We start from the raw sequence: 26,306 nt of genomic DNA, 5'->3' as shown, positions 1-26,306 counted from the left end.
AAAATCAGCCGCTAGAGGCGCTCTAGTCCGCGCGTGTGTGTGTTAGTGCTGTCATGGCGGCGATGCGCAGCCTCAAGGTTTCCCTCAACACACACTCGGACTCCGGCTCGGAATGCAGCTCCGGCTCGGACCCGGACCCGGACCCGGAGTCGGACAGAGAGGCTCGGGACTCGGAGCCCATGGAGGTGGAGGAGGGAGAGCTGGAGGTTGTCCCCGTCAACTGCTCTATAAAGGAACTGCTGCCGGTGAGAGCCCGCGAAGGCCTCGTCAGACCGCGGACTAGAGTTTGTGTTGGCCGGGCAGCGAGTGGCCATCCCCGGCCTGGTCAGCTGAAGGCTCCACGTTCCTCCAGCTATAACTGGAGCAGTTAAAAGGCGGGTTTCTGCTGGTTAAACCCCCACAGAGAGCACTCGTTAAGGCTGGTCACCTAGTTATGGTTTGGATTTATTAGTTTCTTTGCTAGTTCAACCATAATGCTGGTAACCTGGTTATGGTTAGTCATGCTTCGTTTCTTTCACACTTGTTGCTCTCCCGCCTTTGGCCTCTTTATGTTTAATGTTTTTTTAACCAGTTTGTACAAATCTTAGTTTAATATGAATACTTTAACATTTATGTCTGTTTATATATATATATATATACAAGTACTCATTTAGAAAATTAGAATATTATGATAAAGTTAAATTTGATTTATAATTTCACATTTATCTCATATGAAATGAGTGACAGAAAGATATTGAACTTTTTCATGATTATTTAATTTGTATGTATTTGTTTATTTAGATCTACCCGTTCATAGGCTTTTAAAAATAAATGTAAAGTTTAATAGTTGTTAACAGATCGGATGAAAATAGTGTGGTGTCTGTTTGTCTGATGCTGAATCTGTTAATCAGTTGTTCTCATCTTGTGTCCTGGGGTCAGTCTCAGAGGTTAACAGGGTCCAGATGATCAACAGGTTTATTAAAAGCTAAATTACCATAACAATGTTCCATTTTGATTTTAAATATGAATTTAAAACCGTTTTGGACAAAGCCCAGAATGGGCCCAGACTAACGTTGTGTCTGAATAAAACGTGACGAAGCATTTGAAGGTTAAAGAAGGAAGTGAACCACTGGGTTACATTGAACACTGATGGTGTTTAAACTACTCTAAATGTAACTAACTGTGTGTTTTCAGGACACAAGTCGACGATATGAGAACAAGGCTGGAGCGTTCATCACAGGCATCGACGTCAACTCAAAGGTACGACAGCCATCAAACATGTCTGTGTGTTAACGTGTAAAAAGTGTCTCACACTTCCTGTTTGTTTGTAACTCCTTTAATGAGGAGAAATGTGTGAAAAACACAATAATTAATCTGTTAAATCCTGAAATATACATGGATGGGTTATTTGTGTGTGTGTGTGTGTATTAAAACTCACTCGGTGCCATTGACGTAATACTACATCAATTGCGTTTTTCACGGAAGTTGCTAGGATAATATAAGGCTTCTCTGTTGATGTAGTGACTACCTGGTGCCCTGAAGGTGGCAGCAGCACACCTTTGGATGAGAGATTAGCCTCTGATGCTACCATTAGCTAAGGAGGAAGAAGCAGGGACGGGGGAGATTATGGCGCTATGAAGTGATATAGTGATGTATCCAGCAGCTCACAGCACCACATACTAACACAGAACATGTGGACCTGAGTGGATTATTGATAATGTTGTGATCGTGAGATAAAACCAGCTAACTGAGCCAAACGAAGTACCCCTGACTGCAGTCCACAGTTCGGGGCGTAGCTCAATGCAACATGCTGTTGTGCTGTGATTCTTATACAGTTAAAAATAATCAACTTCAAAATAAATAAACCGCCCAAACTGCAGTCAGGGGCTTCTCAGCCAAACGGGTCATCTCTGCGTGTCAGGAGGAAGAGGAAGTTAGGTGTGATTGATGGGGTGGGAGGCCAGATACAAAATGAAACACAATGTGCGTGCGTGTGTGTGTGTGTGAGAGAAAACCCACAAAGGAGATGAAGAGAGTCAAGGCAAACAAGGAGGACAGGTAGCGAATCTCTCACACACGCCCTCACCACACATAATGTATTTGTAATAAAAAATATACTAAATGAGTAAAATAAAACAAAAACCTGAACAATATTTATACAAGAAGTACACAAGACGACAACAAAAATGTACAAAAAGGCTCCAAAAACAAAAATACACCAAAGGACAACAAAAATATGAAAATTATTTATACAAAAATACACAAAATGACAACAGAAATGCACAAAACTACACCAAAAAATATACAAAAATAAACATAATGACTCCAGAATCACTACAATGGCAACAAAAAACAATAAATATACAAAAAAATGCACAAAAACACAACTGAAAGATACAAAAATACACATAATACACCAAACAAAAAATATATAAATGAGTAACAAACACATTTATCATGCGCATGTCCCATAAAATTAAAGCAGATAAATCACACACACTATTTTACTTTGCACCCACGCATATACCCCTTTATAACATTACAGACTACAGAGTATGTACACCATAGACACCCTTCCCCGCCCCTCTCTTCCATAGGGTGGCACACACTAATGGTGCATTCACACCAAACGAGACTGAAGTGACTAGATTACATTCAAAATCAATGTAAATGATGCGACTTTAAGAGGTCCAGTGAGACCTCGTTGCTCAAAGTTGAAAAATGTGAACTTTTCAGGTGACCAAGCAACAACTCCCGCCACCTTTCCTGTCTGCAGAGCCAAGGCAGAAGCCCCTCCCTCTTGCTACAGTGAGACAGCTGCAGTGGGAGGGCTGTACACTTCCTCAACTTACCGGGGAAAAATTAAAGAGGTTAACTTCTTGAATAAGCCTACATTCTGAGTGAACTCATCCTTTAACTCTGTAAATTGATCATTTAAACTGTAAAAGTGGCGCTGTTAATGATACTTGCTGTAGAAGATTAGCCGTCTCTCTCTCCGGTCACCCGGACACACACACACACACACACACACACACCAAAAAGCACCACTATGTTCAAGCGACTCACCACGGGTGATTGAAATGACTGCAGTCGCTACATTCTTGTTTGGTGTGAACAACAATGGCGGACTTTTGCAAAAGGTTTCATCAGGTTGGGGGTGGAATCCATGGGTGGAGTTACTAGCGGAGGGGAGTGTATTTTCTTTCCCAATTTAGCTTGTGTGTGTCACAAACAGAAAATTTGAAATGGAGCATTTTTCTCTGTTATCAGACTTACACAGACCACAAACAAATGACAATGGAGTTATTTCATATTTTTCTGTGACAGTGGACACCCAAGTTACCTCGTGTGATCCAAAAAACTGCAAAAATTGATGTCCCCTTTAATGTGTGTGTATATAATGTGTATACTAGGGGTGTCCCAATCCAATATTGATATTGGTCCGATATCAGCAAAATAAATATCGGATTTTATCGGTCTGCATCTAAAATCTCTGATATCAGCGCTCCGATAAGTTTCTGTTGTTTTTGTCCGCGCCCGCAGTTGTTCCCACCATATACTGACAGTTAAAAATAACTGAAGTGAACTTGAATTGTTGACTATTGCTCTCTGTTTGAGTAACATCACTTGATCAAGCCTTTTCCACACTACAAAATAAAAGTATGTATGATTTCGTGCTGATATCGCATTGTATCGATATCGGCCAATACTCAAGGTTGCAATATCGGTATCGTATCTGAAGTGAAAAAGTTATATCCTGACATCCTGTGTGTGCGTGCGTGCGTGCGTGTGTGCGTGCGTGCGTGTGTGCGTGTGTGCGTGTGTGTGTGTGTGTAGGAGGCCATTGAGAGGAAGGAGAAGAGGGCGAGGCGTTTCCATTTCAGAGGTGAGGAGAGCATTAATCAGAGGGACGTTTTACTGGACAAAGACACCATAAAGAAAGGTATTATTATTATTATTATTGTTGTTTGGGGGTGAGCTGCTGCTGAAGCTACAAACCTATAGGTTATTTACAGCACCCTGGTTGTCTGAGTAATATGAGTGAGATGTCTCACAATGGGATATACGCCTCTGCGTCATATCTCAGAAGCCCTATCTTATCACGCCAATCCTGATCAGCTGGGGAAATGTATTCATCTGCGACAGGTAGTGCTGCCTACTGTAAGTAGAGTGGGCGGGGAATACAGCGCCATTCAAATGAGCAATTCTCTTCTCATTGAGCAAGAAGGGCCGTCTGGTGAGACATCTCACTCGTATTACTCCGAGAACTATAGGTGATTTAAATAACCTATAGTTCTCTTTCATAACATTTGTTTCAATGTCTCACTATGGGATATGGTTGCAGACAAGCTTATGACGCGTTACACCAGCCCGCAAGGCAAGCACCATTCCCATTAGGACAGGAGAACTGCCCGTGCTAATCATTGAGCGGAAACATCAAGCCTATAGAACCGGACATAAGGGGCAAGGACCAACTAGCCGCCGCACAAATATCCTGAATAGACACACAAGTGTGCACACAAGCCCACAGGCGGCTGCAGACCCGGACTCGTATAAGCCAAAGCAATTGCTTCCACCACCCAGTGTGACATATGTTGCTTAGTAACAGGCTTCCCTTTATGGGGCGGAGCCCAGGAGACAAAGAGCTGATTGCTTCTCCTGACGCTCCCTGTCATGTCCATATAGGTGCGCACAGCGCCTACCGGACACAGCAAATGACCCCTCTGCTCACCCTGTGAGGCAGAGAAGGCCGTGAGGTCAATAGGAGAACCAGAGGCCAATACCTTTGGCACAAACGGCGAGTTGGGCTTCAGCACCATTCTTGTGTCGCCCTGGGAAAACTGAGCACTGAAATGAGTGCTCTGACACGCTTAGCTGTCGCTAAAGCCAGCAGCAACACCGCCTTCAGGGACACAAACTTCAAGTTTGCACGTCTCATCAGTTCAAAAGGAGGATGTTTAAGTCCCTCCAGAACCACGGCTAAATCCCATGAACGCTCAGTGGATGCTGACTCGTCATTTTATACCGAAAGCCCACGTGATAGGCAGCAATAGCTGCCAGATACACTTTCACTGTGGAAAAAGCCCTCGGTTTGTCAATCAGCCCTTGCAGAAATAACAAGATCACTCTCACAGAACACTGAAAGGGGGCGTGTCCCTTCTGGTATCACCAGCCCTTAAACACCCTCCACTTACAGTCGTACAGATACCTAGTGGAGGAAGCCCGAGCGCTCTGTATCGTGAAGATCACACGCTGTGAGAGTCCCATGGCTGACAGATTACGCCACTCAGGGGGCCAAACCCATAGAGAGGATGGAAGCCTGAGCCCTCTGCCTGTGACAGCAGGCACCTGGCAATGGGAACGCACAACAACCGGCAAATCTCCGCCAGCCAGTGCATGGCAGGCCAATGCGGAGCCACCAGGATCAAAGTGTGGGTGCGCTCCCTCACCTTGGAGCGGGTGGAGGGCAACAGGCATAGAGCAGGGTAGAAGGCATAGAGCAGGCATAGAGCCTGCATAGAGCAGTATGTGCGGCCAATTGTGCACTAACCCTGAGGGGAGCCCCCGAGCTGTGATGGAAATGAAATAGTGCGCACTGCGTATTTTCTTCTGCAGTGAAAAGGTTCACCTCGGCCCGTGCGTAACGGACCCACAACTGATCCTTAATCTCCGGATGCAGCTTCCATTCCCCGTAAATCGGCGTCCCCCCTGGACAGCAGGTCTGTGCCTGTGTTCAGGGCTCCCGGGATTTGCACCAAATACAGGGATAGACCCAAAAAGACAATCTCATGTACCGGCTGCAATATGCTCTTTTCCGAGTTCATTACGAAACCCAGGCCGCCGAGATGACGTAATAGGATACATGTGCGTACTCTGGCCTTCGTCTCCGACTGTGCCAAAAGCAACCAGTCATCCAGATATGTGGCCAAGCAGATGCCCTGCCGTCTCAGTGGGGCTATTGCTGCTTCCGTGCACTGTACAAACACTCTTAAGCTCAGCGAGAGGCCGAGGGGGAGGACCCGGTACTCGTAACATATTCCCCGGAAAGCAAACCGTAGGTACTTTCTGTGGGGAGGATATATTGGAATGTGGAAATATGTCTTTCAGGTTGACAGACAGGAACCCATTGTTCTGCTGTACCTTGCACAACAGGGAGTTATAGGTGAGCATCCTGAACCTGTATTTCCTGAGATATGCGTTCAGAGCACGTAAGGATACGTGCTCTGAAACACCAGGATAGAGCGAATCCCTTATGGTGACATATTCTGCTTTTTGTTGTTGTTTTTTATTTGCTGTGCCTTTGGCTTGGGTGCGACAGCGGGGCACATTTTATATTTGGTGCGTCCTTTTGCCATTTTTTCTGAGGGCCAACAGCCGGAACTTTTTCTCCCTACGGCCGTCGGGCCGAGCCGGGGAAGCGGGCCTTGGGTGCATGCCTAAAAGGTGAAGCTGGAGAACGGGGAACATCCAGCGGCTTCACCATGGAAGATGATAGGAGTGTGTCAGATTGCTCTTTTTTTCTTCCTGGCCTGGTTGTGCTGTGGGGGCTGGGCTAGTGGAGCAGCAGCTGAGGCCGAAGGCTTCCTGGGCCAGCCGAACCGTGACCTGACGGTTGGGCGGGCCAAGGCGCGGTCAACTTAGGGGTCTTAAACTGAGTGCCCTGAGGAGCCAGGAACATCTTGAGGTGGAGACAGCCCCATCCCCTCCGGAATGATGGGCATGTCCAAAGTGTTGCTTCTTTTGTTTTCGGAAAGGTTCCTCAGGTCGAGCCAGCGCACTTGGCCGGGTCCTGAGTCAGCCCAAGGTCCAGGCAGAGCTCCGCTTGGTAGGCTGTGAGCAGCGACAGCACATTGAGCACTCTGGCCAAGAGTGCCACCGCCTTGTAGGACCTCTCAGTCAGGGCTGACGGGACCTGCTCTGACTCAGCGGGTAGGCTCAGCTTCCGGGGGGACGCAGCAGACAGTCATGGGAGCAAGTGTGCTGCGACCAGTGGTTCCACTGGAGGCATGCGGAGCAGGTCCAGGTTCTCCATTTCCTCACATTTGAGGGATGCAGCACCCCTGCTGCTAGACGTGACACCTCGTCCAGCAGCTCCAGGAAGACGGGGAGCAGTTGCCTCGCCGAACCCCTGGTCGCGGGGAATTGCTTCCCCTCGTAACAGCAGGCAGAAGGAAGTTGGCAGCTAGCTTGGCATGTGTTGGATAGCCGTTAAGATAGCAGGACAACCAACACGTGGTGCCTGGCGAGCGTGGTGGGGTGGGTTAGGGTTAGGGTTGTAACCAGGTCGCTAACTGGTGTGTTAAGCCTCGGTCTCCACAGCTGTGGTGTGGTGTCGAGGAAGTGGTGAGCCAAGCTGAAAACAGGTGTGTTAGCGATTAGCTTTCGACAGCCGTGGTGAGCTGTCGAAGCAGTGCTGCGCCGAGCAGGGAAGCACCGGTCGAACTGGTGTGGTTGAAAGGAGAAAAAGCATACAACGGCAGTGTATGGCAACCGATTCCAAAAGAGGGTCCACCTGTGGACGGTTAAGCTGCTGCAAACGTAAGATAGCTCTGAGTGAGGAGAGGTTTTTGAATGGCTTAGTATCATCTGCCCACTCTACTGATAGTAGGTGAGATTATATACACACACAAATACATTTCACTCGCCAATCAGGATTGGCGTAATGCGATTAGGAATGTATTGAGGAATGACGCTTTGGTGCACAGTATATTCCATAGTGAGACATTGAAATGAATGTTATGAAAGAAAACAGTTTATTCTGCTGTCTCTGCATCAGTCAGGACCTGTTATAATTATTATTGTTGTTATTATTATTATTATTGTTGTTTGTCTCAGACATTCCCAGTCTGCGTCTGGAGGCCATCCATGTGAGTGGAGTGGATCACATGAGCACTCAGGACGTGTTTGGGTTCTTTAAGGAGTTCCCCCCAGCTCACATTGAGTGGATTGACGACAACTCCTGTGAGACGCATACATTATACACATGCACACTATACACGTTATCAGAATACATACATACACACACACACAGTAGGCCTGGGCGGTATCCAAATTTTTAACCTGCCTAACCTCTTCCCGATTTTACTGTGGTATACGGTATTACCGTGACTCATTAAAAAATATGGCTCATGGTGCGTTCACACCGAGCGCGTCTGTCTGTTGGTCTGTGTCTGTCTGTATGTTTACAGCACGCATCATTAACAGCGCCGCTTTTACGGTTTAAATTATCTACTTAAGGAGTTACTAAAGGATGAGTTCACTCGGAAAAAGTAGGCTTATTCAAGGAGTTAAAGCTGCAGTTCATAGAATCCTCTCTCCGCTTTGTTTTCTTAAACCAAAACTGAATCTCCATTACCAGTATATTTTCTGAACGCTCTTAGTGACGTTTTTCTCAATATAGACATAGTGACAGATGTATGGGCTTTATCTTGTGTTATTGGAATGTTTTCTGGTGTTTTAGAGACTCTGACATGAATGTACGTATCACTGTACATACTGTCCCAATCAGCTGCTGCTGCCGTCAGCTCCTCCCCGCCATAAGCACACACGGGGGGGGGGGCTGTGATCCCCGCTGACTGCTGCGTGCATGCACAGTCACAAAAGTGCATAGCTTTTTTTTTTTAGGACAATATTGAAACCGATACGGCTGCTATTTTTATGACCTCGCGGTATACAGTATTACACACATTACAGTATTACACACACACACACACACACTGATGTGATATCATCTGTCTCCTAGGTAACGTGGTGTGGCTTGATGATGATTCTTGTATCCGAGCTCTCATTAGCACCAGCAGGGTCCCTGACCCAGAGACGGTTGCCTCGGTAATAGAGGGCAGTGACTGCTCAGACAGAGGTTAGACTTGAGCTAATTAATCAGTTAATCAATCACATACTGCAGGCTCTATTGATTGTGACCTGCTGCAGGTCAAAGGTCAGATGATGAAGAGGAGGGTAAGGAGGCACAGCAGAAGAACGAAGAAACATCAGAGGAGAAGAACAAGGAGAAAGCAGAGGGTGGCGAGGTAGATCACACTCTGATATTGGCCAATCAGCGGCCGTGATCTGATCAATGACATCATCAGCAGGAGACGGAGCTGCCGATGGAGGACAGAGAGTCTCTGCTGAGCAACGCGCCCAGGGTCGCCATCCGGCCCTTCAAGGGAAACAAACTGCTGCTACGCTTCGCCACGCAAGGTTACACACTATTAATACACACACAATAATACACACACATACACAATACATACTAACATTAACCTGAGGGTGTGTGTGTAGATGATAAAAAGGAGCTGGGAGCAGCCCGACGCAGCAGATACTACATGAAGTACGGAAACCCAAACTATGGAGGGATGAAAGGAATCCTCAGCAACTCATGGTTAGACAGACACACACACACACACACACAATGGGGGCGACCGTGGCTCAGGTGGTAGTGGGTCATCTTCTGATCGAGAGGTTGGGGGTTCGATCCCAGTACCTGACTATGTGTCGAAGTGTCCTTGGGCAAGACACTGAACCCTAAGTTGCTCCCAGTGGTCGACTAGCGCCTTGCATGTCAGTCCTGTCCCACTGGTGTGTGAATGTGAGAGTGATTGGGTGAATGAGCTGATATGTAAAGCGCTTTGAGACTGTTTCAGTGGTGATAAAGATCTATATAAATCATGTCCATTTACCATTTACATTGTGTGTTAACACTGTGTGTGTGTTCAGGAAGAGGAGGTTTCACACCAGGAGGATCCACAGAGACGTCATCAAGACCAAGAAACCTCTGATTGGAGACAGCATGGGACACACACCTCCATACACACACCGACACTCAGGTACACACACACCTCCATACACACACCCACACTCAGGTACACACACACCTCCATACACACACCCACACTCAGGTACACACACACCGACACTCAGGTACACACACACACACCTCCATACACACACCCACACTCAGGTACACACACACACCTCCATACACACACCCACACTCGGGTACACACACACACCTCCATACACACACCTCCATACACACACCTCCATACACACACCGACACTCAGGTACACACACACACCTCCATACACACACCCACACTCAGGTACACACACACACCTCCATACACACACCTCCATACACACACCCACACTCAGGTACACACACACACCTCCATACACACACCCACACTCAGGTACACACACACACCTCCATACACACACCCACACTCGGGTACACACACACACCTCCATACACACACCTCCATACACACACCGACACTCAGGTACACACACACCTCCATACACACACCCACACTCAGGTACACACACACACCTCCATACACACACCCACACTCAGGTACACACACACCTCCATACACACACCCACACTCAGGTACACACACACACCTCCATACACACACCGACACTCAGGTACACACACACACCTCCATACACACACCCACACTCAGGTACACACACACACCTCCATACACACACCCACACTCAGGTACACACACACACCTCCATACACACACCGACACTCAGGTACACACACACACCTCCATACACACACCTCCATACACACACCCACACTCAGGTACACACACACACCTCCATACACACACCCACACTCAGGTACACACACCCACACTCAGGTACACACACACACCTCCATACACACACCCACACTCAGGTACACACACACACCTCCAAAAATATTTTGTTTTTTGATGCGGTGGTTTTTATATTTTTTGTTTCGAGTAAAACACAAATAAAATAAATGATTATCAGACAGAGCCAAACAATAACCTCATGTAAAGGATTAAAAATATTCATCAGTGATGAAATAACTCAAAGTTTGAGTCCAAAATAAAAATGGAGAATTCACATAAAGAAAAATAGTTTTAATATCAAATAAACAGTAACATTTATACTGTAAATTAAAACATATTCTCACATGCAGTTATAGAACAATGAAAATAGTAAATAAAGTATATGTTCATATTTCCAGAGCTTGTGAGTCTAGAACCAATGTATATCTGTGACTAATCATTAGTGATGTGAACAGTCTATGTTCATAGCTCTAAGCTGATCACATTACAGGGAGCTGAGACATATGCTAAGTAGTTTACTGAACATGTTCCAGACCCAAACACACACTGACTTTGTGACTATTTAGAGGAGCTGACATGTCCACCAGATATATAGGATGTATAGCAGATCTATTTCTATATTCTGAGAGAGTGGGTGGAGCTTATTACTGTACCATATTTACCTTTCTATGTGATGGAGTTACAGATATATTGGAAGATGAACATGGAAGAATAATAAGGACACACCCCCTCACTATATTATCCATATCTATAAAGTATTGATCAGATCAAACTACACATTTACAGTGAGAATATTAATGAATTAAAGAACAGAATTTTAAGAGACCAAAGTGTGTGAATATATGTTTAAATGACTCATCTTTGACTTTAATCAAACCACATGATCTACATCAGTGGAACCTTTTCAAGCCCAAGATCCCTGACCTCCGCCTTAGTGACGACCAGATCTACCCAATGAAGTGTTAAAAAAAAGAACAGATTTTACTTCCACTTTCACGCTTTTTATTCAGGCTAACTTTATATGAATTACATGAAATGCTTTGGTCCAACATTAAAAAATGATGAACCCAAAATGCTACTAGCATATTAAACTGGCTGTATCATTAGATCCTATTGGTCAATTTATTGTGCCTGTTCCGCTAAAAAAAAAAGCAAGGACTGGATTGACAGAAACATTATTCATCCATAATGATTTTTTTTTTGTGTGTGTTTCTGCGATTATTATACATTTCCTGTGTTTCATTTGTGGTGGTTTTGTTCAGGCATCTTAACGACCAGCAAATGTTTTTTACACAATTGTGTTTGGCCACTGAGGGGTCCTGACCGTGGAATGTACGGGCGATAACATTCTCTGTCACCCTGGATTTCCACTGGATGTGTATAGTGCACATGTGCCACCATACATGCTGCCTGTTACAGCTGCTCCTGCTCTTTTTATACTTTTTCAACCTTTAACTCGTTTTAAGTCATTTTTCTTCAGTTACTTCCTTATATTGATTTGCTTATCTACACTTTAATAGTTTTTGTTTGATGATGGACACGCTACTTCCCTCCAACAGACTTTGCCAAGTGCAACAACACGCTCACATTGTTTACACCAGAGATCAGCTGATGAGGCTGGTACGTAGACCAGATCAGAGAATATCCTCAAAGATCTGGAGAAGGACTCATAGAGGCTGCAGGGGAGGTAAAAGACAGCCAACTAACAAAGCCAGGTTGAAACAGCGGAGGCTTATGGACAAAAAACGTTTTTAACCGAGTATCTCCTCGGTTACCATGGGCAACGTGAGGTTGCTGGCAAACAAATTGGAGGAGCTAATGGCACTAGTCCAGAGTCAGAGGGAATATTGGGAGTGTAGTTTAATGTGCGTTACAGAGTCATGGCTGGACCAGGGCCATAAACAGGGCCAACAGGAAGTGACCGGGAGCAGCAAGAAGAAAGGCGGGGTCTTCCTGTTTTTGTAAACAACTGGTGGTGTAACCCAGCACACATCACCATCAAAGAGCACATCTGTTGCCTGGACATTGAACTGTTTGCTTTTGGGCTCCGCCCATATTATCTGCCACTTGAGTTTTGTCATGTTTTAATGGTGATTGTTTACATTCCTCCTGCTGCTAACCCAACATCATCCTGTGACATCATTCTCTCAGCTATAGCCTGGTTACACACTCAGCACCCATTCATCACCATCTCAATAAGACTTTGCCTGGTTTCACTCAATATGTGACCTGTCTGGAAAGGGATGAGGACCATCACTGGTTTTAAGTCAGCCACCATCAGTGGGTTGGACGGTGGTGTGGACCAGACCAACAAACTAAATCTGTTCTTCAACAGATTTGATACTGTGTCTACTGGACCCCCTACTGTCACCCCTAGTCACACCTCTGCTGTCTGCACTCAAACACAATCATCCTCCTCCTCTTAACCTTTCACACCTCTGTGTGAACCATCATCTCATCTCCTCCTCTGGCTCCCTGAACACCCACACACCTTTAAATAAACACACAATAAACATCACAGCTGACCAGGTGAAAAGACAACTGGTGAAACTTCACGCTGGAAAAGCTGCAGGACCTGATGGAGTCTGTCCCAGAGTACTGAAGGTTTGTGCTTCACAGCTCTGTGGAATATTCCAGCACATCTTCACCATGAGCCTGAGTCTGCAGAGGGTCCGTGTGCTGTGGAAGACCTCCTGCCTGGTTCCTGTTCCAAAGACATCACGTCCCAGCAGCTCCAAGGATTACAGACCGGTTGTGTTGACCTCCCACACCATGAAGACCCTGGAGAGACTTATCCTGGTGCAGCTCTGACCATCTATCAGACCACACCTGGACCTACTACAGTGTGTCTACCAGCCCAAGGTTGGAGTTGAGGACACCATCACCTTCATGTTCAACCGTGTCTCCTCTCACCTGGACGTGGTGGTGAGCACTGTGAGAGTCATGTTCTTTAACACCATCCGTCTGGTTCTACTGGGTGAGAAGCTGACAGAGATGCAGGTGGACTCCTCCATTGTGTCCTGGATTATGGACTACTTAACTGGCAGACCACAGTATGTACGTCTGAGACACTGTGTGTCTGACTAAGTGGTCAGCAACACCAGGGCGTGGCCCCTCAAGGGACTGTCCTCTCTCCTTCCTCTTCACCACCTACACCATGGACTTCAGCTACTGCACTGACACCTGTCATCTCCAGAAGTTCTCTGATGACTCTGCAGTGGTTGGATGTATCAGGGAGGAGGACGAGGTGGAGTACAGGGCTGCTGTGGACAGCTTTGTCACATGGAGTGAGCTGAAACATCTACAGCTCAATGTGACAAAGACCAAGGAGCTGATTGTGGACCTGAGGAGAACCAGGAGGTCAGTCAGTCCTGTCTCCATCCAGGTGAAGGCCATCTTGGTCAATGAGTCTCACCCACTCCATGATGTGCTGGTCAGTCACAGAAGCACCTTTAGAACCTTCAGCACCAGGCTGATCCAACCATGGTGCTCCACAGAACGTCACAGGAAATCATTCTTATCTGTGGAGATCAAACTGTATAATTTATTACTGTAACCTCACAGCTTGATTGTTGGAAATATCTAAATCATATTTGTACATTTTGTATTTTTTTGTAAATATCAGTGTCATATTGGTATATATTTGTATTATTATTATTAATAATAATAATGTTTATTTTTTACTACTGTGTGTGTCTGGTCCTTATTTTTAACAGTTTTTTACTCAATTATACACTTATTTAATGTTTATTCTTTCGTCTTTGTTTTTATTCTTTTATTTGTGATTTTTTTTTTTAAGTGGCTGTAATTTAAGCAATTTCCCCCTGGGATTAATAAAGGGATTCTGATTAACTGCTGTGACACAGAAACACAGCTGATAGGTTTAAATTAAAGTCAATGTGTCAATTATCACTGGATGTGAATCTGCACCGTCACTGCTGAGTCATGCTGCCCTCTGCAGCTAATATGCAGCACTTCTGTTTCTGTTGGATGTTGGAGCTGTGCTGCAGCAAGTTAACAAACATAAGCCCGTGTCAGACAGGAAGTAGTACACAGAATAAAATATCCAGATTATTTTCAAAATAAAATACTGTGTGTTCAAGGGGAAAAATGCCGACCTTCTGGGACCTCCAATGGGCCCATTTCAGACTCTATCCGAAAACCGAGCACATATTCAGACTCGGGGGAGACGGACCTTTCCATTGATCTGAGCATATTGCATCACACATATTGTGCGATTGTACGTGAATTAGCGAGATCTCCTGAGTCGTTGCTGCAACAGATGAGCAGCAAACGGAGGTGGTGGAGATTGATGGACTGCAGTTTGTGCTGAAGTCACGCATCGGAGCAGTTTCGGTGCAGATACGCATCCAGTGGAAATCCAGGGTCACACCCCGCAAATGTTGGGCGTTCATGAGGAAAATATCATCTGATCACATGGTTTAACCTTTCCATCAGTGAACTAATGAACAGTTGATCACTGTTGTGGTTGTGCTCTCTGACCACAGCTACTGTGTGGATGAGGTGTTCCAGCAATCACACACTTTCATACACCAATCAGTGTAGCCACCTCTGAGGCTCCTCCCTCTCTGCTACAGCTGACCTGGTGAACCTGCCTGAGGAGCCAATCAAAGAGGAGGAGGAGGAGGAGGAGGGCAGTGAAGAGGAGATGGAGGCTGATGATAGGCTGGTTGAGTTCAGGGGGCGGGACTCAGATGAGATGGACTACGACCTGGAGCTGAAGATGATCTCCACCCCCTCCCCCAGGAAGAGTAAGAAGATGAGCATGTATGCCGATGAGCTGGAGTCACACCTGAAGATCCAGTTAGTACACACACACACACACACACACACACAGAGAACTGAGTGATCCTAACGTGTTTCTCAGGAACCGTGTGGGGGGTTCTGCAGCTCAGACCAGAACCAAGTCCTCGTCTCCGTCTCCGTCCAAGGTCACAGACGTCCGTCAGCTGCTGGAGGAGAAACGACAGACCCGACACAGGCCGACCACGGACGGCGGCAAGACAGGTGGGCGGAGCTTAATCAGGCCATGATGTGTGGGCGGGGCCTGTACTGATTGATGTGCTCTCAGATGTGCGGCAGCGACTCGGGAAAAGAAGATTCTCTCCTGATGAACGATCACCTTCACCTCCTGCCAGAGAGCCAATCAGAGACGTGCACCGCAGACTGGGCGTGGCCAGTCAGGACAGGAAGACAGGTGCGTGCACACACACCCACACACACTGGAAGCTCCTGTACTGACACACAAGCTGTGTTGATGATGTCATACTAATGCTTGCCATATATGAACAGATTGAGTATGTGAGAAATACAAGGACGTAATACTATATGTGGACATGTTTTAAGTATGCACGGTGGGCACACTAGTCATACTCAACCGTCCCATGATGCATTGGGAGCTGAATGTAAATTGATCCTGGGACCGCTTCAAGCTTAAAATCAAACATCCCCTTTTCAAAATAAAAGCATCTCTTCTTGTCTTCCATTAGTTTTTTTTTTTAACTCTTTTGTAAATAGGGCTCTTATTTTGACGTGAACAGAAAGTGTAGTCAGTAGACCAATGGAGGGTTTCTGAAAATGTGTGGTAGAGTTGATGACCGTATATACTATAGTCTATAGTAGACAGTATACACTATAGTCTATAGTAGACAGTATACACTATAGTCTATAGTAGACAGTATACACTATAGTCTATAGTAGACAGTATACACTATAGTCTATAGTAGACAGTATACACTATAGTCTATAGTAGACAGTATATACTGCAGTTGATGGTATATACTATAGTAGATAGTACAGTATATACTATAGTATACACTATAGTCTAGTAGACAGTATACACTAGTCTATAGTAGACAGTATACACTATAGTCTGTAGTAGACAGTATATACTATAGTAGAAAATAGACAGTATATACTATAGTAGACAGTATATACTGTAGTTGACAGTATACACTATAGTAGATAATAGACAGTAATACTATTGTAGATAGTAGACAGTATATACTATAGTAGACAGTATACACTATAGTCTATAGTAGACAGTATACACTATAGTCTATAGTAGACAGTATATACTATAGTAGAAAATAGACAGCATATACTATAGTAGACAGTATATACTGTAGTTGACAGTATACACTATAGTAGATAATAGACAGTAATACTATTGTAGATAGTAGACAGTATACACTATAGTAGATAATAGACAGTATATATTATAGTAGAAAATAGACAGTATATACTATAGTAGATAGTAGACAGTATATACTATAGTAGACAGTATACACTATAGTAGATAATGAGACAGTATATACTATAGTAGAAAGTAGACAGTATATACTATAGTAGATAGTAGACAGTATATACTATAGTAGAAAGTAGACAGTATATACTATAGTAGAAAGTAGACAGTATATACTATAGTAGATAATGAGACAGTATATACTATAGTAGAAAGTAGACAGTATATACTATAGTAGATAGTAGACAGTATGTACTATAGTAGAAAGTAGACAGTATATACTGTAGTAGATAGTAGACAGTATATACTATAGGAGACAGTATATACTATAGTAGAAAGTAGACAGTATATACTATAGTAGAAAGTAGACAGTATATACTATAGTAGATAATGAGACAGTATATACTATAGTAGAAAGTAGACAGTATATACTATAGTAGATAGTAGACAGTATACACTATAGTAGATAGTAGACAGTATACACTATAGTAGATAGTAGACAGTATATACTATAGGAGACAGTATACACTATGGTAGATAGTAGACAGTATATACTATAGGAGACAGTATACACTATGGTAGATAGTAGACAGTATACACTATGGTAGATAGTAGACTGTATATACTATAGTAGACAGTATACACTATGGTAGATAGTAGACAGTATATACTATAGGAGACAGTATACACTATGGTAGATAGTAGACAGTATATACTATAGTAGATAGTAGACAGTATATACTATAGGAGACAGTATACACTATGGTAGATAGTAGACAGTATACACTATAGTAGATAGTAGACAGTATATACTATAGTAGATAGTAGACAGTATATACTATAGGAGACAGTATACACTATAGTAGATAGTAGACAGTATACACTATAGTAGATAGTAGACAGTATATACTATAGGAGACAGTATATACTATAGTAGACAGTATACACTATGGTAGATAGTAGACAGTATACACTATAGTAGATAGTAGACAGTATATACTATAGTAGATCGTAGACAGTATATACTATAGGAGACAGTATACACTATGGTAGATAGTAGACAGTATACACTATAGTAGATAGTAGACAGTATATACTATAGTAGATAGTAGACAGTATATACTATAGGAGACAGTATACACTATAGTAGATAGTAGACAGTATATACTATAGGAGACAGTATACACTATGGTAGATAGTAGACAGTATATACTATAGGAGACAGTATACACTATGGTAGATAGTAGACAGTATACACTATGGTAGATAGTAGACTGTATATACTATAGGAGACAGTATACACTATGGTAGATAGTAGACAGTATATACTATAGGAGACAGTATACACTATGGTAGATAGTAGACAGTATACACTATGGTAGATAGTAGACAGTATATACTATAGTAGAGAGTAGACAGTATATACTATAGGAGACAGTATACACTATGGTAGATAGTAGACAGTATACACTATAGTAGATAGTAGACAGTATATACTATAGGAGACAGTATACACTATAGTAGATAGTAGACAGTATACACTATAGTAGATAGTAGACAGTATATACTATAGGAGACAGTATATACTATAGGAGACAGTATATACTATAGGAGACAGTATACACTATGGTAGATAGTAGACAGTATACACTATGGTAGATAGTAGACAGTATATACTATAGTAGAGAGTAGACAGTATATACTATAGGAGACAGTATACACTATAGTAGATAGTAGACAGTATATACTATAGTAGATAGTAGACAGTATATACTATAGGAGACAGTATACACTATAGTAGATAGTAGACAGTATACACTATAGTAGATAGTAGACAGTATATACTATAGGAGACAGTATATACTATAGGAGACAGTATATACTATAGGAGACAGTATACACTATGGTAGATAGTAGACAGTATATACTATAGTAGAGAGTAGACAGTATATACTATAGGAGACAGTATACACTATAGTAGATAGTAGACAGTATATACTATAGTAGAGAGTAGACAGTATATACTATAGGAGACAGTATACACTATAGTAGATAGTAGACAGTATATACTATAGTAGATAGTAGACAGTATATACTATAGGAGACAGTATACACTATAGTAGATAGTAGACAGTATACACTATAGTAGATAGTAGACAGTATATACTATAGGAGACAGTATATACTATAGGAGACAGTATATACTATAGGAGACAGTATACACTATGGTAGATAGTAGACAGTATACACTATGGTAGATAGTAGACAGTATATACTATAGTAGAGAGTAGACAGTATATACTATAGGAGACAGTATACACTATGGTAGATAGTAGACAGTATACACTATGGTAGATAGTAGACAGTATATACTATAGTAGATAGTAGACAGTATATACTATAGGAGACAGTATACACTATGGTAGATAGTAGACAGTATACACTATAGTAGATAGTAGACAGTATATACTATAGTAGATAGTAGACAGTATATACTATAGGAGACAGTATACACTATAGTAGATAGTAGACAGTATACACTATAGTAGATAGTAGACAGTATATACTATAGGAGACAGTATATACTATAGGAGACAGTATATACTATAGGAGACAGTATACACTATGGTAGATAGTAGACAGTATACACTATAGTAGATAGTAGACAGTATATACTATAGTAGATAGTAGACAGTATATACTATAGGAGACAGTATACACTATGGTGGATAGTAGACAGTATACACTATAGTAGATAGTAGACAGTATATACTATAGTAGACAGTATACACTATGGTAGATAGTAGACAGTATACACTATAGTAGATAGTAGACAGTATATACTATAGTAGATAGTAGACAGTATATACTATAGGAGACAGTATACACTATGGTAGATAGTAAGACAGTATACACTATAGTAGATAGTAGACAGTATATACTATAGTAGATAGTAGACAGTATAATACTATAGGAGACGTATACACTATAGTAGATAGTAGACAGTATACACTATAGTAGATAGTAGACAGTATATACTATAGTAGATAGTAGACAGTAATATACTATAGTAGTAATAGTAGACAGTATATACTATAGTCGAAAGTAGACAGTATATACTATAGGAGACAGTATACACTATGGTAGATAGTAGACAGTATACACTATAGTAGATAGTAGACAGTATATACTATAGTAGATAGTAGACAGTATATACTATAGGAGACAGTATACACTATAGTAGATAGTAGACAGTATACACTATAGTAGATAGTAGACAGTATATACTATAGGAGACAGTATACACTATGGTAGATAGTAGACAGTATACACTATAGTAGATAGTAGACAGTATATACTATAGTAGATAGTAGACAGTATATACTATAGGAGACAGTATACACTATGGTAGATAGTAGACAGTATACACTATAGTAGATAGTAGACAGTATATACTATAGTAGATAGTAGACAGTATATACTATAGGAGACAGTATACACTATAGTAGATAGTCGACAGTATACACTATAGTAGATAGTAGACAGTATATACTATAGGAGATAGTAGACAGTATATACTATAGGAGACAGTATACACTATGGTAGATAGTAGACAGTATACACTATGGTAGATAGTAGACAGTATACACTATGGTAGATAGTAGACAGTATATACTATAGTAGATAGTAAACAGTATACACTATAGTAGACAGTATATACTATAGTAGATAGTAGACAGTATACACTATAGTAGATAGTAGACAGTATACACTATAGTAGATAGTAGACAGTATATACTATAGTAGACAGTATATACTATAGTAGATAGTAGACAGTATATACTATAGTAGACAGTATATACTATAGTAGATAGTAGACAGTAGTACACTATAGTAGATAGTAACAGTATATACTATAGTAGATAGTAGACAGTATACACGATAGTAGATAGTAGACAGTATATACTATAGTAGACAGTATATACTATAGTAGATAGTAGACAGTATAACTATAGTAGACAGTATATACTATAGTAGATAGTAGACAGTTATACACTATCGTAGATAGTAGACAGTATATACTTTATAGTAGACAGTATATACTATAGTAGATAGTAGAGACAGTATATACTATAGTAGACAGTATATACTATAGTAGACAGATATACTATAGTAGATAGTAGACAGTATATATACTATAGTAGACAGTATTACACTATAGTAGATAGTAGACAGTATATACTATAGTAGACAGTATACACTATAGTAGATAGTAGACAGTATATACTATAGTAGATAGTAGACAGTATATACTATAGTAGACAGTATATACTATAGTAGAAAGTAGACAGTATATACTATAGTAGATAGTAGACAGTATATCCTATAGTAGACAGTATACACTATAGTAGATAGTAGACAGTATACACTATAGTAGATAGTAGACAGTATATACTATAGTAGACAGTATATACTATAGTAGAAAGTAGACAGTATATACTATAGTAGATAGTAGACAGTATATACTATAGTAGACAGTATATACTATAGTAGAAAGTAGACAGTATATACTATAGTAGATAGTAGACAGTATATACTATAGGAGACAGTATACACTATGGTAGATAGTAGACAGTATACACTATAGTAGATAGTAGACAGTATATACTATAGTAGATAGTAGACAGTATATACTATAGGAGACAGTATACACTATAGTAGATAGGTCGACAGTATACACTATAGTAGATAGTAGACAGTATATACTATAGGAGACAGTATACACTAGGGTAGATAGTAGACAGTATACACTATAGTAGATAGTAGACAGTATATACTATAGGAGACAGTATACACTATGGTAGATAGGAGGACAGTATACACTATGGTAAGATAGTAGACAGTATACACTATGGTAGATAGTAGACAGTATATACTATAGTAGATAGTAAACAGTATACACTATAGTAGACAGTATATACTATAGTAGATAGTAGACAGTATACACTATAGTAGGTAGTAGACAGTATAACACTATAGTAGATAGTAGACAGTATATACTATAGTAGACAGTATATACTATAGTAGATAGTAGACAGTATAATACTATAGTAGACAGTATATACGCTAGTAGATTACATATATATAGTAGATAGTAGACAGTATAATTACTATAGTCAGACAGTATATATCGTAGTAGTAGACAGTATATACTATAGTAGATAGTAGACAGTATATACTATTAGTAGAACAAGATAGTAGCCAGTAATACACTATAGTAGATAGTAGACAGTATATACTATAGTAGACAGTATATACTATAGTAGATAGTAGACAGTATATACTATAGTAGACAGTATATACTATAGTAGATAGTAGACAGTATACACTATAGTAGATAGTAGACAGTATATACTATAGTAGACAGTATATACTATAGTAGATAGTAGACAGTATATACTATAGTAGACAGTATATACTATAGTAGATAGTAGACAGTATATACTATAGTAGACAGTATACACTATAGTAGACAGTATATACTATAGTAGACAGTATACACTATAGTAGATAGTAGACAGTATATACTATAGTAGATAGTAGACAGTATATACTATAGTAGACAGTATACACTATAGTAGATAGTAGACAGTATATACTATAGTAGACAGTATATACTATAGTAGAAAGTAGACAGTATATACTATAGTAGATAGTAGACAGTATATCCTATAGTAGACAGTATACACTATAGTAGATAGTAGACAGTATACACTATAGTAGATAGTAGACAGTATATACTATAGTAGACAGTATATACTATAGTAGATAGTAGACAGTATATACTATAGTAGATAGTAGACAGTATATACTATAGTAGACAGTATATACTATAGTAGAAAGTAGACAGTATATACTATAGTAGATAGTAGACAGTATATACTATAGTAGAAAGTAGACAGTATATACTATAGTAGATAGTAGACAGTATATACTATAGTAGACAGTATATACTATAGTAGAAAGTAGACAGTATATACTATAGTAGATAGTAGACAGTATATACTATAGTAGAAAGTAGACAGTATATACTATAGTAGATAGTAGACAGTATATACTATAGTAGACAGTATACACCAGGGGTCTGCAACCTTTACTTTCAAAGGTGCCATTTTGCCTAATCTCACCTGGATTAAAGGTCTTTACGAAGCCGAAAAAACACTTTCTCAATAAAGATAATATAGAGTGTAACATTTTACAGTTCAAATTATATGGAATAATTTTATGTAAACAATATTTTATCGAGTTAATATTTGAAGGGCTACAACACATGATTATGTCGGTCAACACTTGCTAAGTGATCATTTCTTGCAAACATCACCATGCATATATAATTAGCTAAAAATCTTTCCCCACACAAATTAAATCTACATTTTTTCCGAGATTATTCTTTGAGGGATTTAAAACCTAAGGTTAGCCACAGGTGCAATTAAAGTTGTATATACTATAGTAGACAGTATACACTATAGTAGATAATAGACAGTATACACTATAGTAGATAATAGACAGTATACACTATAGTAGACAGTATACACTATAGTAGACAGTATACACTATAGTAGATAATAGACAGTATACACTATAGTAGACAGTATTCACTATAGTAGATAATAGACGTATACACTATAGCAGACAGTATTCACTATAGTAGATAATAGACAGTATATACTATAGTAGACAGTAGATAATACAGTATATACTATTGTAGACAGTATACACTATAGTAGATAATAGACAGTATATACTATAGTAGATTCTAGATAGTATATATTATAGTAGATAGTAGACAGTATATACTATAGTAGATAGTAGACAGTATATACTATAGTAGATAGTAGACAGTATATACTATAGTAGATAGTAGACAGTATACACTATAGTAGACAGTATACACTATAGTAGATAATAGACAGTATACACTATAGTAGACAGTATTCACTATAGTAGATAATAGACAGTATACACTATAGTAGACAGTATTCACTATAGTAGATAATAGACAGTATATACTATAGTAGACAGTATTCACTATAGTAGATAATAGACAGTATATATAGTAGACAGTAGATAATACAGTATATACTATGTAGACGTATACACTATAGTAGATAATAGACAGTATATACTATAGTAGATTCTAGATAGTATATAATAGTAGATAGTAGACAGTATATACTATAGTAGATAGTAGACAGTAATACTATAGTAGATAGTAGACAGTATACAATATAGTAGACAGTATTCACTATAGTAGATAATAGACAGTATACACTATAGTAGACAGTATTCACTATAGTAGATAATAGACAGTATACACTATAGTAGACAGTATTCACTATAGTAGATAATAGACAGTATATACTATAGTAGACAGTAGATAATACAGTATATACTATTGTAGACAGTATACACTATAGTAGATAATAGACAGTATATACTATAGTAGATTATAGATAGTATATACTATAGTAGATAGTAGACAGTATATACTATAGTAGATAGTAGACAGTATATACTATAGTAGATAATAGACAGTATATACTGTAGTAGATTATAGATGGTATATACTATAGTAGACAGTATACACTATAGTAGATAATAGACAGTATATACTGTAGTAGATTATAGATAGTATATACTATAGTAGATAGTAGACAGTATATACTATAGTAGATAGTAGACAGTATATACTATAGTAGATAATAGACAGTATATACTGTAGTAGATTATAGATGGTATATACTATAGTAGACAGTATACACTATAGTAGATAATAGACAGTATATAATGTAGTAGACTATAGATAGTATATACTATAGTAGATAATAGACATTATATACTATAGTAGATTATAGACAGTTTATACTCATTGAGTTTGTAGTGGTGAGTATGAATGTGTTGGAGTTAATTATAATTGCATAATTGATAATGAATTACAATTTTGGCACAATTGTAACTGTAATTTAAAGAATCTGTTGCTGCCGTGATTGCAATTTGATTTAGATAAATTACTTTTTTTATTTGTGATTCTATAAAATTGTCAATTATATATTAACGCTAACCTGGTGAACCATGTTACAGTTCTATGTAGAAAGTATTTTTTACTTATAAAGCGTTTCTCAGATATAAATCACAAAGTGCTGTACAGAAGAAAGGTGTAATTACACCAACAGAGCAGCATCATAGAAGTTTAAAATCCTTTTAACTAAAAGCTTTTCTGAAGAGTGAAGTCTTCAGATGATTCTAAAGTATCCACACACTGAAGGTCATTCCAGAGTTTGGGGGCCACAGCCTGGAGCACCAGGTCTCCTCAGGTTTAAAATGAGTTTTAGGATCTTTAGGAGACCCTGGTCTGAAGACCAAAGGGTAGGGTACAGTAGGTCAGTGATATACTGAGGGTCTGACCATGTAACACACACAAAGTCAGGACAAGAGTTTTAAACTCTATATGAAATGTGACTAAAAGCCAATGAAGACTAGATAGAATGTGGTAATGTTCTAGAAGCCCAGTCAAAGTCTACGATCTGAAGTCCTGATCTGATTTATTAAAACAGGTGAAAACAAAATGACGATAATCAATGCAAGATGATATGAACGCGTTGATGATCATTTCAAGATCTGATTTTGATAACGTGGACAGTTCTATCACATTATTAAAATATGTTTCATAACAAGCTTAACCACATTTACCATTTAAAAAACATTAAATCTAGGGCTATACTGACAGAAAAGGCTCAGACGCCCACACCAGAAATATTAATACCAATTATGTCATTGATTAGGAAGCCTAACAAGGTAACCAACAGACAGGAACTAATGAGATGATATTAGTTCTTAGAGTATTTTACAGCTGATTTAGGATCTGTTCTACTGTGTGTTGTAGGAGGCCTGTGGAGCAGACTGGGTTCTACAGATCACTGCCTCAGAGGACGCCCCAGCGCCGCAGCAGACGCTCCCGCCCACCTCCCATCTTCTCACAGCACTGACAGGGAGGAGACGAGCAGAGGAGAAGGAGGAGGGGGTGTGGAGGAGGAGAAGGAGGACTCCAAGCTTCAGAAGGTCTGGGGCGCCATGAATTAAACAGAAACAGAAGCGCAGAGTCACATGATGACGAAGAGTCGCCTCTGGACGACCTCCCCATCACTGCAGATAGAGATCAGTAGGGGACAGGCGACGAGTCCCAACTGACTGTGTGTGTGTGTGTGGTGTGTGTGTGTGTGTGGTGTGTTGTGTGGTGTGGTGTGTGTGTGTGTGTGTGTGGTGTGTGTGTGGTGTGTGTGTGTGTGAGACTGTGTGCGTGTGTGTGTTTCCCACTTTTTTTATCAAGTCCAGTTGTCTGCAACATGTCCAGTGTTTGAATCCTTTATTAGTAAAAATCAACCAACGCA

General features: G+C 40.3%; 1 protein-coding gene across 1 annotated transcript; it reads left to right on the top strand.

The window, feature by feature from the left end:
• The first annotated feature begins 19 nt into the window (after positions 1-19).
• ncbp3 (nuclear cap binding subunit 3) lies at positions 20-26,306 on the top strand. Its single transcript, XM_028467162.1, is given in 13 exon segments — positions 20-245; positions 1,174-1,239; positions 3,817-3,922; positions 7,816-7,941; positions 8,723-8,839; positions 8,911-9,008; positions 9,072-9,180; positions 9,262-9,361; positions 9,697-9,806; positions 15,191-15,416; positions 15,481-15,620; positions 15,685-15,810; positions 25,802-26,306. Coding segments are annotated over 13 exon segments (1,821 nt in total). The 5' UTR covers positions 20-53; the 3' UTR covers positions 26,107-26,306.

Source organism: Gouania willdenowi, chromosome 14 (assembly GCF_900634775.1).
Source record: "Gouania willdenowi chromosome 14, fGouWil2.1, whole genome shotgun sequence".
Lineage (NCBI taxonomy): Eukaryota > Metazoa > Chordata > Actinopteri > Blenniiformes > Gobiesocidae > Gouania > Gouania willdenowi.
Note: the sequence above shows the minus strand (reverse complement) of the source record. Positions and strands in the feature narration are given on the sequence as shown.